This window comes from Buceros rhinoceros, unplaced genomic scaffold (genome assembly GCF_000710305.1).
Source record: "Buceros rhinoceros silvestris isolate BGI_N320 unplaced genomic scaffold, ASM71030v1 scaffold2147, whole genome shotgun sequence".
NCBI classification, from domain to species: domain Eukaryota; kingdom Metazoa; phylum Chordata; class Aves; order Bucerotiformes; family Bucerotidae; genus Buceros; species Buceros rhinoceros.
In genome coordinates, this window is record NW_010421356.1 from 8,285 (window position 1) to 24,942 (window position 16,658).

General features: G+C 47.8%; 1 protein-coding gene across 1 annotated transcript in view; it reads left to right on the forward strand.

Moving 5' to 3' along the window:
- Positions 1–347: 347 nt before the first annotated feature.
- Positions 348–16,658, forward strand: part of TRPC4AP (transient receptor potential cation channel, subfamily C, member 4 associated protein) — a gene marked incomplete at its 5' end in the record, with an annotated part of 23,169 nt that continues 6,858 nt past the window's right edge. Inside the window, 10 exons of the mRNA XM_010139600.1 lie at positions 348–476; positions 725–841; positions 3,640–3,697; positions 4,769–4,824; positions 6,338–6,466; positions 7,460–7,661; positions 9,559–9,747; positions 11,260–11,402; positions 14,129–14,260; positions 14,892–14,950. Coding sequence (XP_010137902.1) covers positions 348–476; positions 725–841; positions 3,640–3,697; positions 4,769–4,824; positions 6,338–6,466; positions 7,460–7,661; positions 9,559–9,747; positions 11,260–11,402; positions 14,129–14,260; positions 14,892–14,950 — 1,214 coding nt within the window. The remainder of the gene's footprint in view (positions 477–724; positions 842–3,639; positions 3,698–4,768; positions 4,825–6,337; positions 6,467–7,459; positions 7,662–9,558; positions 9,748–11,259; positions 11,403–14,128; positions 14,261–14,891; positions 14,951–16,658) is intronic.

Sequence of the window (16,658 nt, forward strand, 5' to 3'; positions counted from 1 at the left end):
TGCGGGGGGAACAGTTGGACTTGATGATCTTAAAGGTCTCTTCCAATCAAATGATTCTGTTTTAAAGTATAAATAATGTAAAAATAACGAACGGGATAATGTCTCTCAGTGGTAAGCTCTGCTTTAAGCCTCGTCCTGCCTAAGACCCTTCGGCCATCAGTAAAATCCTGCATTGCTCAGTCCTGGATAAACGGCTGCAGGGGTGGAGGGAGGGGATGTTGTAGTGGTGCTCTCTACAATTAACTGTCTGTCTGATCTGCTGATACTGATATTTCAGGGAGGTGATAACTGTTTTCCTGGTTATGAAGCAGTGGACACGTGGGAATTATGTTCCTCCTTTGTTGCAGATCACAGAGGCCTTGTTAAAGGAAAGAGATAGACAAGCAAAATGGAACGGGATTCCCTTGCTGCTGCAGAAGCTGTATGAACACAGCCACCCAAACAGCGATTTCTCCCAGTGCCAAAGCATCTTAAAGGTACTGTCTGCACCGTCCTTCCTGCAAACCAGGGGTTCTCTGGTCGGTGCTTTCTTTAAAGTCTCCTGAGATCATACTCTCACTTATTTTTAAGCTGTCTGTATGATGGTATCTGTGAATTGGCTGGGGGAGAAGAGCCGGGAATGCGCCTAATTGATTAGTCAGTAGATCACGCAGAGACCGGTGGGTTTATACCGATCAACTGTTTTCTTCTTGAACAGTGTTTTATTTTTTCTCACTGCATACAGGAAATTTCTCCACTTCTCTCAATGGAAGCCATGGCATTTGTAACTGAAGACAGAAAAGCTGCTCAAGAGTCCACGTTCCCAAACACATACACCTTCGACTTGTTTGGGGGAGTCGATGTAAGTGAAGTTTTTCAACAGTATCACAAGATTTCTGCCTGATAGTCAGACTCTGAGAAATCTGGACTCTGAGCCCTCTGACGCTTCTCTGTGCAAGCTCCAGAATGACTTCACCACTTTGACGTTCAGCATTAGAATTTAATTCATTCTGTGAACCCAAACTGAGGTGTTTTTTCTCATGTGATACGGAAGAGCTGGCTGTCTCTTTAGACAGTCCGGTTTTAACGTAAAAGTGGTTCTCGGTGAAAACACTTTCAGATGGTTTCTGGCTGTGAGCTGAAATGCTCCGGTTGGTACTAGAGCGCTGAGAGTTTCTCTCCCCACTGCAGGGCACGTGGTGGGTTTTGAAGCACCCCAGGGCACTCCTAGCCGGGTTGCCTGGGTTTGTGGCTGGCGGGCAATGCAGGCTGCTTTGTCTGGAAAAGATGGTAAACAGAACTACAGGGTTTCCATAGGCATTCTGGCAATTTATCTTTTTGTTTATTTGTTTTAGTTCTCGTTACACAAATACCCAAGTTTGCTCAGCTTTCATTACAAACGTGTGATTTTTGTTTTCCAGTGAACTAAGTTCTAGCAACACTTCCTTTCTGTTTTTTAATTTTTTTGGCCTATCAAACCAGTGTTTTTGCTGCTTCTCTCTCGTCACCCTTAGCAGGCCATTACTTCAGTAAAAGCTGTGTTTGGGTTCTGTGGTTTTGAAATGAGCACTGGTTTAGTTGCTTGTGTCCTGTCAGCTGATGACAAAAGTCTTCAGCTACCCAATTTAGGACATTGTATGAAAATGCTCTAAATTTCCCTTGATTTTAAAGGAAAATAGTGATAATTCCTGGAGAAGTGCTTAAACAGAAGAAAATAGCCTGCATGTTTGCGAGGGTTGGTTTGGATGGGTTTTCTTCCTTGGGCTGGGGATGGTCCATACCAGATTCGCTGTAGTTACCTGTACTATGGCCAGAGGTTTGGCTGGTACAAGCGCGTTTGATGAGGTTGAGGGCAGCGGTAGAAGCCAGTGCTCTGTGTTTTTGGAAATCCTGCTCTAGGACCGGAAAGGGCGGTGGTCGGGTCGGCTGGCTCTGTGCGCCACGTGCTGATTCTGCATCGCAGTATCCTGAGCTGTGAAGCACGAGGAACTGTGACGGATGCGAGATTTGCCGTGTGCTCTGTATGCCACAGCATGTGAGGGTACAGTCCTTCAAGTGGTTTGGGATCCCGACAGCCTTTATGTCAAGGAAGATCAAAAGTGTGTTTGTGTCTCCTCCCTTTGTATGAATGTCTGTAAAATACCACCTGAGAGTACAGACACATGAACTGCTACACGAACCTCAGGCCCTGAGTGCAACCCCATTCCCAGAAATAAGATCTCTGAAGTCTCTTCCTGCTCCTCACCTCTGGTGAGGCTCCCTCTTCCCTGTTCCCTCTCTGCCGTCGGCATCTCGCGCTTCTCGCTGCGCACTGCTGCAGTCTCAGTTGGGCGGATGAAGAAAGCCCTCTCCAAGGAGTGTCTCACACCAGTGTAGCCCAGTCCCTGGAATGTGTGTGAGGAGCATACCAGTTCTGCACCGATGAGGTGATACAAGACATGGTGGGTTATAGTGTTGACCAGAAAAATTAAATCCTCATGGCTGCAGCCACCGTTAAAAGACAGTCTGCTGTGGTCAGTGTCCTTTCCCCGGAGAAGAGCTGGTGACCTGCATCCCCAGTGCCCAGGGGTGTCTTTGGATGCTTGTCTCGGGTACCTAGCCTTGAGCTCCGCATTCTGTTGCTAAAACTAAAATTGCCCATTTCTGTGAGCACTCTGTTACTCTGCAGTCATTTTCCTCTACCCTATGGGTGCTGCAGCTGCTCTTACAACTATTGCTGGAGACATCCCTCTGTAAAGCTGCCTGTTTATTTATTTGGCAGTGCTTAAACTGTGGGCAGTGCCTGCAGTGCTGTCGGGTGTTTTCCTCTGCCTCGGGGTAGGCAGTTCATTCAAAGAAGAGTAACAAATAGAGCGAGTTGTAAAATGTGAAGTGCATTGTCCCTTGGTGTGGTGTGACTGGGTGATGCCTGCGTTGCTTTTAATGACTCTGAGTTTTAAAACAAGGGGCTTTTTGCAGTGCTTCGCGCAGAAGCCATCAGTTCCTTCTAGTGGCCAACTCTCGTTTTAAAAAATAAGTTTATTTTTTAAATGTTTTAAAATAAACCAGTAATTCAGGCTAGAACAACTGAAGGTCAGTCCTGCACCTATCAGAACCACAGTCATAGTCTTGACAAACTGTAACATTCCTTAAATAGGAACAAGATGCCACTTCACCCATCTGAGTGTGTCTGTAAGTAAACAGACAAGATGTACGTACACAGGCAGTGGCTTGCCCCATGGTGGTGAGATGAAAATCTGGAATTATTGTTATTGTTATGTCTGGCCCTGAAATGGGTTCTGGGGCCCAGCAAGATTCAGGGAGAGCCTTGGCAAAGCCTGCGTCTCTGCAGATCATTGCTAAAGATTGGCTCACGTGGGAGCTGTGCGATAGCTGTGCTCGGTGTCACCTAGCTGCAGGTGAAATTACGTTCTTTGCAGACTCAAATTCTTTAAAACTTGCCCGTGGGAAATTGTTTTGTACAACTGTTATTATTTCTTCAGGGTAAATGCAACTATTTTTTTGGCAGTGTCATTTTGACACCAGTGGGGGTTTGATGGTAGAGCTGCTGTTGTTCACCCCCGCGACTGCAGCAGAGACAGGGCTAAGTTGGGGTAACAAATTGACAGGTTATTTGTATCTCAGTGATTCTTCCCTTAATTCTTCATCTTGTTGTTACAGCTTTTAGTTGAAATTCTCATGAGACCAACTCTGATTACCCAGAAAAAGAAACAGAAAAGTGAGTAAATGGGTGGTTTATCTTTTCTTTTTCCATTCTTGCCTTGTGTCCTTACTCAGACACATTCTATATCTCTGTTACTCTCTTTCCATACCGGCAGTTTCCTGTTCCAAAATGAATCACTGGTTTCTTTGTTCTCTGGAGAACTGATTGACGGTGAGATTTGGGGTAGTCCCCTGCTGCCAAGCCCAGCTCAGGAGTATTCACGCGCTCGGCATCACACTTCTCTCAGCACAGTAAATCTGCAGTCACTGGAAAATTCTGTTGTTCCTGTGGCCATAGTTGCAGTTAACAATTACTAATAATAAGCTACAGAACGATGGTTGTGTAAAAGGAGTTGCAGAGGTGGTGAGGCAGTGACAAGCGGGCTGTTTTCCTGACTCGCTGACGCTGCTGATTTTCGTTGCTCTCAGGAGAACTTGCCAGTGGCACTCGGTGGCTTCAGCGCCACCTTCCCGCTGGAGCAGCTTTGGTTAGTGTTTGCATTTCTCCTGTCTGTGATTCTGCTGGTTCCCTTAACCTCTCTGAGGAGAGGAAATGTCCTGGTACTCTCCAGGCGGCCAGGGAACTTCCTAGGTGAAGTCACTCGAGCTCAAGGCAGCTGTCATGTGGCTGTACTGAAAACACATTTTAAATACTAAAATGCTGGGGTGAAGCAGATTGGGAGCTTTTCTATGAATTCCTGATGCTGCCTGGAGAAAACTGCATGAACTGTCCTTTGCACACATCCCCGTGCTTAATAACTGGAACTAAAATACATCTCAGCAGTTTCTGGTACTGACAGATTTTGACTTGATCTGTGGTATTTTTTCCTGAAATACTGTTTACAACCCTTTCACCTTCTTTTGTGTGGGACCAAGAGAGACAGTAGATCACACAAGCACATCCCTGTGCTTGGAAGAAAGTGAGTGAACAGGCCAGGTACAGAGCGTTTCTTCTGCTGCTTTCTGTCCTCCAAGGCATGTGCAGGCAGGATCTGAGCTGGGGTCAGCCTGGAATTCTCACCCGTTTGATAACTGTTAGTGTTCCTGGCAACGCAGAGCTAGTGACTGTCTGTTTTCTCCTTTGCAGTAAGCGATGACCTCATCAAGGACTGTTTAAGCATACTGTACAACACGTGTATATGTGTAAGTACAACAGCTGGGGAGAAGCTGCCTTCTGCTGCTCATGTTTTGCTTGTGCCACGGGAAACAACGTACAGACTCTAGGAACATAATTTAAACTCACTCTGAAACTTCTCATTAAAATTCCTTCAGTTAAATACAGAACCGCCCTATATTTTGATGTCTTACTAAACCATTTCTATTTACTAGGCCACATTGTCAAGTTTAAACCCCCTTGTTCCTGTAGGAAAGCTGTGTCGGCCTTTGTATTCCAACTTAAAATTCCAATCTGGGAGTGGGTGCCTGCTGACCCGAGCTGCAGCCAGTCGCCTTCAGTAACGGGGCTGGGAAAGTGGTTTTCAGTGTGACCCCGCAGCTCCGTCACATGCTGAGTATTAGTTCAGTTTGGTTGACGGCAGATCAGAGCGAAGGCAAACGCTGCGCCAAAGGCCTGCCATTAAAATTGGAAAGCTGAAAGCACACGCCTCAGATTATGCATGCAGGGGACATCCTCAGGTTTGGTTACTCCGTCACACGCTGTGTGATGTCATAACCTCGGGAGCACTGTTCAACAAAAATTATAAAACAGGCGGTTACTGGCAAAGGCACCAACCTGATCTTGAGGCTTTGAGTCTGTAGAGAGCACGTTCTCAGTGTGAAGTGTCTGTGGACACGCGAGGGGGAGAAGAGGGAATGCTTTTTTTGTTGACTTAGATGATTAGTTTTTGTTTAACTACGGGTAATTCAGCTTTTTCAGACTGCGAATGGTGTCAGATGCTAAGAAACAAGTTTGTGATGTGTAGAGTAGCTGCTGGTTTAATTCAGTTCGGTGTCACTGCGCTCTCTTGAGTGGGTGGTGTTTGCATCACAGAAGGGTTGTGTGTGCGGTATTAACTGTCCTTACACCTCTCTGTAAATATTCAGGAGGTATCCAAGCCTGTCCAGTTTGGTGAGCACTGCTAATGCATCAGTTGATAGAACAGACAGCTTTGCAAGGATGACATTTGATTCCAGAGGTGGCTGGCTGTGCCCCCAGCAGAGACCAGAGCCTGAACACTGGCTCAGTGAACTCTGCGACGATCCCAAGCTCTTGCCTCAGTGTGACTTTGGGGTTCATCACTGAGTTCATTAAGGCCAGCGCTTGATCTTGGCTGCTCAGGTTCTGTCCTGAGAGCAATGCCGGCAGTTCAGGAGGAGTCTGGGGACTGTGTTTACATGCCATAAGCTGGAGCTGGTTACGGTTTGTGTGGGGAAGCAGAGCCGAGCCTCTCTGTGTTTCCAGGCGTTCACTGTTTACTTTTGAGTCAGGCAAGTAAACAGCTGCTGAGAGATGAGGCCTCTCATCCTGCAGCCTGTAGTTTTCACAAGCATCACGTTAGCTTCAGACAAGGGCTGGAGTTAGTCCTGGTCACCATAAGCACAAGGTTTCCTGGTTTCTGGAATAGCTGATCCGATAACACATCTCCTGTAGAACTGTCTGGTAACGGATGACTGCTCGAGGCGGGCTCTGACTCGGGGTCTGTTTGCTGCTTTCCAGACGGAAGGAGTCACGAGGCGACTGGCGGAAAGAAATGACTTTGTGTTGTTCCTGTTTACACTGATGACAAACAAAAAGACATTCCTACAAACTGCGACACTTATCGAAGATATCCTGGGGGTTAAAAAGGTTGGTTACTGTTTCCCAAAGAAGCCACGTGATGCCTGTGGTACTTGTCCTGCTTTTCCTAGCTTGCGGAGGATGATGGGGCAAGTACCTGGCTGTTGCTAAAGTACAGCCAGTATTTCAAGAGAAGAAAACAAATCCCATACAAATTCCTTTTTCATTCTTTCCTTCTGATTGCACTTCAGATCTTTTAGGAGCCTTCCTGACATCTTGGGAGGCTTCAGCTGCTGCTCACTTTACCTTGAGGGTTGTCACCTCTCTGAGTTGTAGCTGAGGGAACAGGGACAAGGGCGTTCAGGTCCTCTGCACAGACTCCATCTTGAACTTGCTTTTGAACTAAGCATCATTACAGCTTAGTGCCCTGATGGGAGGCAGATAAAACATTAGACCTGTACCCCTGGGAAAACCTTGACTGAAACATGTCTGTACGTTCTGCAGAGACGGTCAGGAGTCTGTAACTTGTTACTCTTGGTTTGGAGTGAAATTAGGGTGTTGTACTTCCCGAGATGGGAAACAAGCCCAGTTTATCTGAACATAAATGCTTTTTCCCCAAGATCTCTTTTCAACATCTGTTTATTAAAAATATCTTTTGATGAAAAAGGTGGAGAAGAACAAGTGAGAAGTTCTCATCTGGGAGTTTCAAAGAAAGTACGGAAGTGGGGGAAAAAATGGAAACTTTTTAATACCTAAATGTAATTTGTGTGTAAAATTAGATTGTGGAGTGGTTTTAATTTAAAAAGGTGCCCAAACTTTATGTAAATACTTGGTCTTTAAAATATGGGTATGTATACTTTCGGAATTGGTAAATGTAGATGACCCCCGTTATCAATCCCTGCTGTTTTCAGACTTTGCCTGCCACTGCCCGCTCACTTCTCTGTCACTGACATTGCCGCAACGCACAGATCTCGCAGGGAAGGGAGAGCCGTAGCTGAAGCTTTAGGGCTGTGTTCACTCACTGAACATCACGTGTGACTTACTCTGTGTTGCCTCCTCCAGGAAATGATCCAGCTGGATGATATTCCCAATCTCGCGAGCCTTGTGTCCAGTTTCGACCAGCAGCAGCTTGCGAACTTCTGCCGGATCCTTGCTGTCACCATTTCCGAACTCGATACAGGCAGCGATGACAAGCACACGCTTCTTGCCAAAAATGCCCAGCAGAAAAAAAACTTGGGTCCTTCTCGAGCCGAAATTAATCAAGGTAATTGTTACACTGGGGACAAACACAGAAGCATCTCAGCAGCGTGGGGAGTTCCCCTCTTCTCAGTGTCACATCCGTAGCCTGTGTTTCTAGAGGATACTGGAAGCATTGTTCTTTATTCACATTCCTCAAGCAGTTTCCTGGAAACAATCTTTTCTGGCAATGAAATGAAAGTTTGTAGCTTTCGGTTTCACATGGTGTGGTAGTGAGGGGAGTAAATTTCTGTCATTTCAACCCACTCTGATGAAACACCTCTGGGTTTGTTTTTTATTGCAGTTACTTCCACAGTTTCCCTTTAGCAGCTCTCAGTAGTTCTGTATCCTCCTTAAAACACGCGTTCCTGAACTAAACCTACAGGCAGGGCAGGTGCTGTTGGAGCGGTTCCCACTCTGATTTCATCTGGCATTGTCCCGAGCGGGGTGTCTGTCTTTATCAACAGGGAAGGTGTGTTTGCTATTGATCATGTTGCTCACCACACCAGCCATGGAAATCTGGGGGTCTCATCTCAACCTGGGCACAGTGCAGGTTTCCCTATTTTGCTCAGTACTACTGAGGTGCAGAAGTCTTGCCTGGAAGGACGAGTATGAGTTTAAGAGATTTAAATTAAAATACCCTCAAATGGAGGATCTGCTGTTTGCAGCTGTCACTGCGCTGAAAAGCTTTTGGGCTTCTGAAGCAGCTATTTGCATAGTGCAAAAAGGAGCTGGTTCTCCGGTCTTCTCACATTTTGTGTTAGAAATGACCAGCCAAGCTCCTTTTGTAACTGCTGCTGCCCCTGCAGCATCCAGTGAGAGATGGAGAGCGTAATACAGCAGGGAATGTGAAAGGTGGGGGGCGGTGTTGTCTTCTGCCCTGTGATTGCCACAGCAATGGACAAGCATATGTCAGCAGGGGGACAAAGTTTAATGGAAATAAGTTGGACTGAGTAAGTGTGGATCCCACAGAGCTAACTTAGTCAAGAAAATGTTAAATCATTTTTTGTGGATTGCACAATTAGAGGCTGTCAAGGCTGTACCTAAGGCTGTCAAGCACATCCCAGTTAAAAAAATTATCAGGGAGCTTATTCGTTCAGAGCTGGTATCAGCAGGCAGAGTCTTGCCACTTTCACACAGTGTTCGTGGCCAGATTCTTTGTCCTTTTCCACTTGCATCTGTACGCCTGTAGCGGAGTGAAGCCTTAGCCACACATCTATAATCAACATCCTGTAATTAAGTTGTTCTGTGAAAACTTCAGGACAAAGTGCAGCTCCCAGCATTTTGCAGACCAGCCCCTTCTGTCCGTGAACTGCTGCTTTCCACAACCATGAAAACCCTCCTACTTGGGGCTGCTGTCAGGTGTTCCCCATCTGCTCTGCTCCATGAGGAACCAATTCAGGAAACCAGTCCTTAAAAAGCAATAGTGTCCGCCCAGCTCCTGAAGTGAGCCGGGTCTGTTTGCTGTGAGCCAAACACCAAAGGAGGTAAAGAAAGGAGGTGGCATCGCCCAGAGGGAAGGGGAGGGTGAGCTGCCCCTTCCAAGGGCTGCTGCTTTGTTTCTGCCAACTTCATTTTCACCCAGATCAGTTCCTTGATACTGACTCACCGTGGATTGGAAACAAAAGAGAATTGACTGGAAACAAGCAGTTTGAGTGAGGCAGGACTAATTGTTTTCCAGTTTAAGTCCAACACAAACCAGTTGAATGCTGATTGAATTATGCTGAGGGTATGTACACTCCCTTCTGGCCCTTCATAGGGGAGCGTGACAGCTTCTTCCATCTTTGGGTCCTTTGAACTGGAGGGAATTTGTTCCTCTGTCCTCTGTTACTGCTGGAGATGATTTGGTACCTGGTGGTACGGAGGATTTGTTGACTGGTGTGTTGGCAATCTTCAGTCATAATGAAACGGTTTTTCTATTTCAGCCACACTTCTGAATATTCCCGGCTTTATTGAGCGGTTGTGCAAACTGGCAACGCGGAAGGTGTCTGAAACAACGGGCACCTCCAGCTTCCTCCAGGAGCTGGAGGAATGGTACACCTGGCTGGACAACGCCCTGGTCCTTGACGCGCTCATGAGAGTGGCCAACGAAGAGGCAGAGCAGAGCAGCACAGGTACCTGCAGCACCTTCCTCCCACCACCGTTAGCTGATGCGTAGCTAAACCTTCAGGGTTCGCTGTGTGTTGCTTTTCCTCAGCCAGCGTTGATTCCCCTTGGCTTGCGTGAAAGACCAATGTGTCAGCATTTAGGGCTGGCTCCCAGCTTGTTCTCCTGTTGCCTTGATTTTTTTTTTCTTTATTTTTATTCTCATGAGCTGAAGTTAGCGAAAGGAAATGTCCTGTGGCAGACTGTGCTGTGTGCACACCTAGACAATGCTGTAGGGCTGAACATCCTCAGCACTGATCTGTCCTGGAGCGACAGGAATAATGCACAGCAGCAGAGGTGACTTTACCAGCACCTTGCTCTGAAACTTAGCCTGGTGGCTTTAGGTCCAAATACTTCACACCGAGGAAGCACTCCCTCCTTTGAAAAGGAAGGGTAGTCCCAGCAAAAGTAAGTAAGGTAATTGGAAAAAAAAAATCCTTTTCCTGGTGTGTGTGTGGAAGTGTTAATACAGCCTCAGGAAAATGTTTTGAAGCGAGTGTGTGGTTTGTTACTTCACCCTTTGCTGTGACAAAAAGTGGTCTTGTAGAACTCAAAGCATTCAGTGGCATAATGAGAATTATCCCCAAGTTTTAGTATCTAAATCTTTGCTTCAGTGTTTCTTACAAAAACTTCCTTATCCAGCTTCACTAATTTTGTAGCAATTAATTATTAAAACTTTTGAAAATGCACAAAAAATGAAATACGTGAATGCTCCGAGAGCATCTCACACATGGGAACACTCAGATTCTGGAACAAGATTCACCAGGCAGTGCAGCTGAGGTGGAACCTGCCCAGTCACAGCTCTTGACCCACACCACCAGTCTGCCAGCAAACCTAGAGGTGCTTTCCCAGGTCACTGCCTCGGTCTCCAGTGGCTTGGGGCTTCGGGCTGTCTGAGTCAGAGGTGCTGTCTGTGCTGTAGCTTTGAGGGTTTCCTTCCTTCGCCTGGTCACTGCTTCTTCACGGGGGTTCCAAAAGCATCCACGCTGTCCTGTGGCAGGGCGGTTCGTCACTTAGATGTGGAGTAAAGAGTTAAATCCCTCCTGAACTGCAGCCTGCAAGCTTCACCGTGTCCTTATGTGCTGTCTCTGTGTCACTCATGGCTTCTGTCCTCTTCTCCACTTGCAGTCATGGCATCTTACATCCTATTTCTGCCCTTAGCAGTGTAATTCTAGATGGGGCTATGAAAATGATGTAACCGTAGCCTAAGTGTGCTGGTACTGAGGTCTGAAGTGGAAGTAGACCATAGTAAATGCTTCTGATAATCTCACCCTCACTACCTTTTCTGCTGTGTGCTTTCTGGTGTGGTTGTTTTATCTCCTCTGAAGCTCCAGCTATGTTTTTGCTATTTGTGGTATGTCACTATTTTTACTTCGGGAGATTCAAGCAGACATGCAGTGTTTCGGTGGAAGAGTAATAACTGTAAGAAATGCTCTGCTGCTGAGGCCACCTCAGACTCCTGTCTCTGCCATCCTGTTTAGAGTCTTCGGATGAGAGTGGGTTGGCCAACACCTCATCACGGACCCAGCTCCCGCAGTCCATGAAGATCATGCACGAGATTATGTATAAGCTGGAGGTGTTGTACGTTCTCTGCGTCCTGCTCATGGGGAGACAGCGGAATCAGGTGAGCGCTTGTGAACGGCCACGCGTAGGTGTTTCTGGGTGCTGCGGGAGCTGCAGCCGGGTGAGCTCCCCGCTCCTGGTGCACTGCTGACCCGCTTGGAAGGAGCCCCTTCATGCCTTCCCCTTTAGCCACTTTCCCTTGTGGATATCCTCAGGGGTGATTGGTGAATGGGTGATTTTTGCAGTCACTGAGCGTGGTGTTAGACTCAGCTGGGAGGACGCTTTGCAGCGCTGTCTGCACTGGCCACTGCCTGGAATCCCCACTCATCAGCTCCTTTGGCCTTTCTTGCCTTCAAAGTGAAAAGTAGTTTGTTCCCTGCCTCACACAGGCTTATGGAGAACCAGTCGCTGCAGCTTGGCTGTGGTTCGATTTAAATGGCTCAGAAGCACGTTGTGAAGGGAAAGGATTTAACATAGAAGTGTAACTGTAGCCCGGTCCTGAACATAACTAACCTGGTCACTCTGGACCTGCAAGTGGATGCTCGGCTTTAAAAGAAAGAGGCTCTGTGTCAGAGGAAACCAGCAGTTCTGGGAGAAACCACAATCGCTGCCGTAAGAACCTCACCGCCCTGATGTCCTGCCTTTTGGAAGTACTGTTTCTCTTGGACTTAAAATTTAAAAACTCCTGGAACTACCCAAAGTAGTTCTTTTCCATGGCATCAAGTCACCGCTGCCTGATTTCACCACAGTAATGTGGTTTTATAGATACTGCAAAAACGACTTCAAGCTTGCGCTCACCCTGCTGCTGCCGGTGCAGGGAGCTGGAGGTACTGGCTTCCTGCCTCCCTGGTCGAGTGTGACAGGGTCTGTGTATCGTGAAACACATGATCTATCCTTCATTCCACACAGTTTTCAAAGTCTGCTATAGCCCGTGGGAATCCCTTCCCCTTCCTGCGGGGCAGCTGGAATAAGAACTAGAGCCGAGCAGTTTGACATGGGGAGCTCCCCCAAGCAGGGACCGGCAGAGTATGCAACAGCACCCTCAGCCAAGCATTTCAGCTGCTCGGTGGCCTCTCTTTTTCTGTGAGGAAGTAAAAGAGAGGCTCTGTGATACCATAAAGAAATCGCATCACTGGACAGCTGCTCTGGCAGCAGCGTGGCTCCTACCTGCTGCTGTGCTGGGGCTGATCACTTCCCCTCAGGGGGAGGTGGTAGTTCACTACAGATCTGTGCCTTTGCTTCCTTTTCATTATGGTCACACTCTAAATTACTTTCCTTATATATTTTTCTGGGCTGTCCTGCATGCCTGTGGGGTGAAGGGCCCTCGGCTGATTTACATGTTCCTGCTCTAGTTCTGCCACACTGCACCCAGCTGAAGCTCCTGATAGTTTGAGGAGTGAGAAAGCGACAGAATGTGTTGTGAAGTCAGGCAGCAACAGGAGAACACCAGTGGAGTTTGGAGGATGGATATAGCGCAGGGATTCTCTTGGCATCCCCAGGCTGAGCAGTTTGGGGTCTGGGAGAGGGTGTGATCCAAAGTCAGGGGCTGTGACTCAGAGTTTTGTCACACAGATGTCCATCAGGTGAGAACTTGGGGCTCAAGCAAACTACAAGTAAACTGAACACATTTGAAATTAGGGATGAAGCACTTGGAATAAGAAGTTTCTGCTCTGCCTAGAAAGGAGCAGATTCAGGAGTTAAAACAGGAGCACAGAGAGCTCCTCCTTGTGTGAGGGGCCAAGGCTCTCACAGGCAGCTCACACACTTGGTGTCGTAGTTGTGTCTGTGCCATGCTGGCCACGGAGAGGCGGGGGCCCACAGGGAGTGCTTTAGTTGGAGGGATCCCTCAGAGCTGTGTGTGGTGGAGGCTTGTGACCAGGTCAAAGCGTCCAAAAGTGTTTTGAAGTAAGGGAGCACAGAAGGGCTTCAGGCCTCACCCCATCAGGGTGGCACCGGTGAGGTGGGAAGGAGCTGTGCTCTCCCTCAGGGGTGACAGGTGGAGGTGCCCAGCACAGGAATGGAATTCCCGTGGGTGTGGGAGAGTTGGGTGGGGAATGCAAAAGGAGTGAAAACCTGTAAAATAACTTCAGCTTCAGGTGGGTTTGATTCACAGGTATTTGAGGAAAGAGAACAAAAGGGAGTGATCTTGAAATCCTGATGGTCACAGTTCTGCATCTGGGGCACCACCTCGGTTATTGGTTAGGTGACATGATCGTAAGGGACGTGTCCATCGCTGCTTTGGGCACTTAATTTTTACAGTGTGCTGGGCTTCCCCTCACACATGGCTTTCATTCACAGCTCTCCGCAAGGGGTGCTGCTTGTCTCAGGCCTGCGGCATGAGCACCTACAGTCCGTTTCAAACACGTTGTGATGGGACGTCTCCTAGCGTGGCAGGCGGACTGATAAACAAACCTGGGTAATTTGGCATTTTCTTGGTGGCATCATGTTCGCAGCTTGGTTTTGTGAAGAAGTCCAGCATAGGTGTATTTTCGAGGTGCTGTAAGTGCTCTCCTGGTGTCCAAAACTCCTTCAGAGGGACAGTGGTTGACTGAAGCCTGGCTAAGGGCTTCCTCCAGAAATGTCTGTTTTCTCTGTGTCCTCCAAATGGAAACTGCTCTGATGATACGCCACGGTTAGCTCACACAGTAGCACAAACACGCTGTTCAGTGAAAGAATTTGCTCTTGCTGTGGTCAGAGGATGCCGTAGTTGTGCCCCTCCGTTTACCAGAACACGTTACATCCATACTTGAGGCTGCAGCAAACGTGTGTGCTCCTCTTGTTCTCCAGGTTCATAAAATGATCGCGGAGTTCAGACTCATCCCTGGCCTCAACAACTTGTTTGACAAACTCATCTGGAGAAAGCATTCGGCATCAGCCCTCGTGCTGCATGGACACAACCAAAACTGCGACTGCAGCCCAGTGAGTAGCTTTCTGAACTCTGCCTTGAGTTTTTATCCTGTCATGTAATTCCGAGGAGCTGTGTGGAGTAACTGGGTGCTTGTGTAACAAGTGAGTTGAGGTGTGTGAATTACTGCTTTCATTCAAGTCTTTTCTTTGGCTTATGCTGGTGATTTAGCAGAGGCAATTTAGCCTCTCTCCTAGTTCAGGAACTGGAGAAGTGGTAAATTCTGTGGTCCCCGGAGGCCAAAATGGCCAAAACTGAAGGAAATGATAGGTAGCAGATCTAGGAGGAGAGCACAGGGTTACAGTCAGGTTTTGAGGGGGTTGGGGTTTTGTGGTGGGTTTTTTTTTTTCCCTGCTCCAAACCTAGGTGTTCTAAATCAGTCAATGTAGCAATGAGTTTTTTGCCTTTGCAGTGAAAAGAACTTGTTGACTGTTACACGCGCAGGCTCGGAGGCTGTCTCCACTCCTGATCTGTTTTGGGAAGCCTGCAAAGTGCTTCTCCGTTTATACAAGTCACTCACTCTGCTGTCCAAAGAGGTTTGATCTGGACATGTTTCCAGTCCAGCTGTTTCTTGTCAACTTGGTAACTCCTGATATCCAAAAATACTAAAGCAATAATTTCTGACCTTTCTTGTCTCGTTTTTAGGACATTACTTTAAAGATACAGTTCTTGAGGCTTCTTCAGAGCTTTAGCGATCACCATGAGTGAGTATGAGACGCAGAGTGGGTTGTGGCTGGGTGGCGGTGGTGGTGGCCTGGTGACAGCGGGTGTCCTGGGCACGGTGTAGGCTCCATCTGAATGGAACACCATACAGTCCTTAAACTGGATTATCCAGCTCCTGCTCTGGAAAGGCTACAGATGTGCTCTCCAGTGTCTTAAACAGCCTGTTTGGCTCCACGTTGAAACGAAGTGAAACATGTCTGTGATGAGTTAATGCTTTCTGGCTGAAGAAATGAGAAAACAGCTTTCAGGATGCTGTTTGTCTTCTCCCTGAGAGCTGGGAGTGAGCCAGACTGCTCACAAGAGCCACACATACCCTGTGGGGACACGTGGGGTTTAATTCAGAGCGGAAGCAGCATGAACCCGAGGCTGTTGGAAGGTGAGGGCGAAGGACAGTGTAGCTCTGAAGAAGCCCATCAGTGCTCCTTTGCCGCTGCAAAGCTGTGATCCCGGGCTAACGGCCAGTAGCGGAGAAGAGCTGATTAACGTGGATGGAAGAACACTGGGGGAACAATGATCTGTCAGCCAGCCAGCGGAAAGCTACGCTGGGGGTAGGAGGAAAGCTCCTGTTTGCCTTCAAAAGGCAAACGGGTGAAGCTGGAGTCTGCTGGAGTAGTTGAGGGGTGTCAGGGTTCGCGTGGATGTTTTTTTTTAATGCTGAGCTGCTGTTTCAGAGGTGCTCGTTCTGTTCTGACTTGTGGAATCACGCCTTGCACTCTGCTCTGACCCAGTCCTGCAGGGTGGTGTCCTGGTCCTCACAAACATCTGCAGTCGAGGCTTAGGGCCCTTCTTGCCCCGTTGGTCATACTACAGCCAGGGGGATGTTTCTGCGCAGGGTTTATCTGGTGCTGTTAGATACTAACACTGGAAGGATCAGCCTTTCTGGGTGTGGAGTATTAGCATAAAGAACAGGGAGCAGCTGGATGTGCTGCAAACACAAGGGGGAGGCTGACCTGCCGTAAATCCTCCGTGCCAGAGAGTGTTTGTGCAGGAATCGCTCCAGGTCTTCCAATAAAATCCCTCTGGATGATGTTCCTACTTAAGGAATATCAGCTCAGGCTGCTTTGAACTGTAATGTTGGAGCCGGTGGAATGTGGGCAAGGTTTACACATGGTTACATGAGCTTTCTGTGAAATCACAGATAAGCTGAGTTAGCTGAGGACGACGTGGGAGCAAGTATTAACTTCAGTGCAATTGTGCCTACACCGAACTTGGTGGGACTGGTTTTTGTGTGGAGAGAGGGGCTGTATTTTCATTGCAGAAACCTGTTGGTCCGTGTGAAAAGAAGCTTCACACAGCAGCCTCAGTGGGCACTAAACTGGTCTTTGAAGGAAGGAGCATCCCCATCAGCTCTGTGGTCTGATAATTTATCTCCTGAGCAGTGCTGTGTTTTGATGAGCAGGTTCTCTTGGCAGCCCTCGTGCGCAGCCTGCACTCCCTCTGGTTTCCTGGAAATACAGCTGTTCGGTCTGACTGGGAGCGCTTGGAAGCGGGAGGGTGCTGAGGGAGCCCGCTGGCATTGGGCTGCCAGAGGGAGCCTCTGGATGACATTTCTACTTCAGCAGACTTGTTCTGCCTCTAATTTTCTTTACAGATAAGTCAGTTGATTGTCATTATGAAAACTTCAGTATTTCATAAAGAATTTTAAGCAGATTGCTTGGGTTCTGATACATTCCCATTCTGATTCCTGCT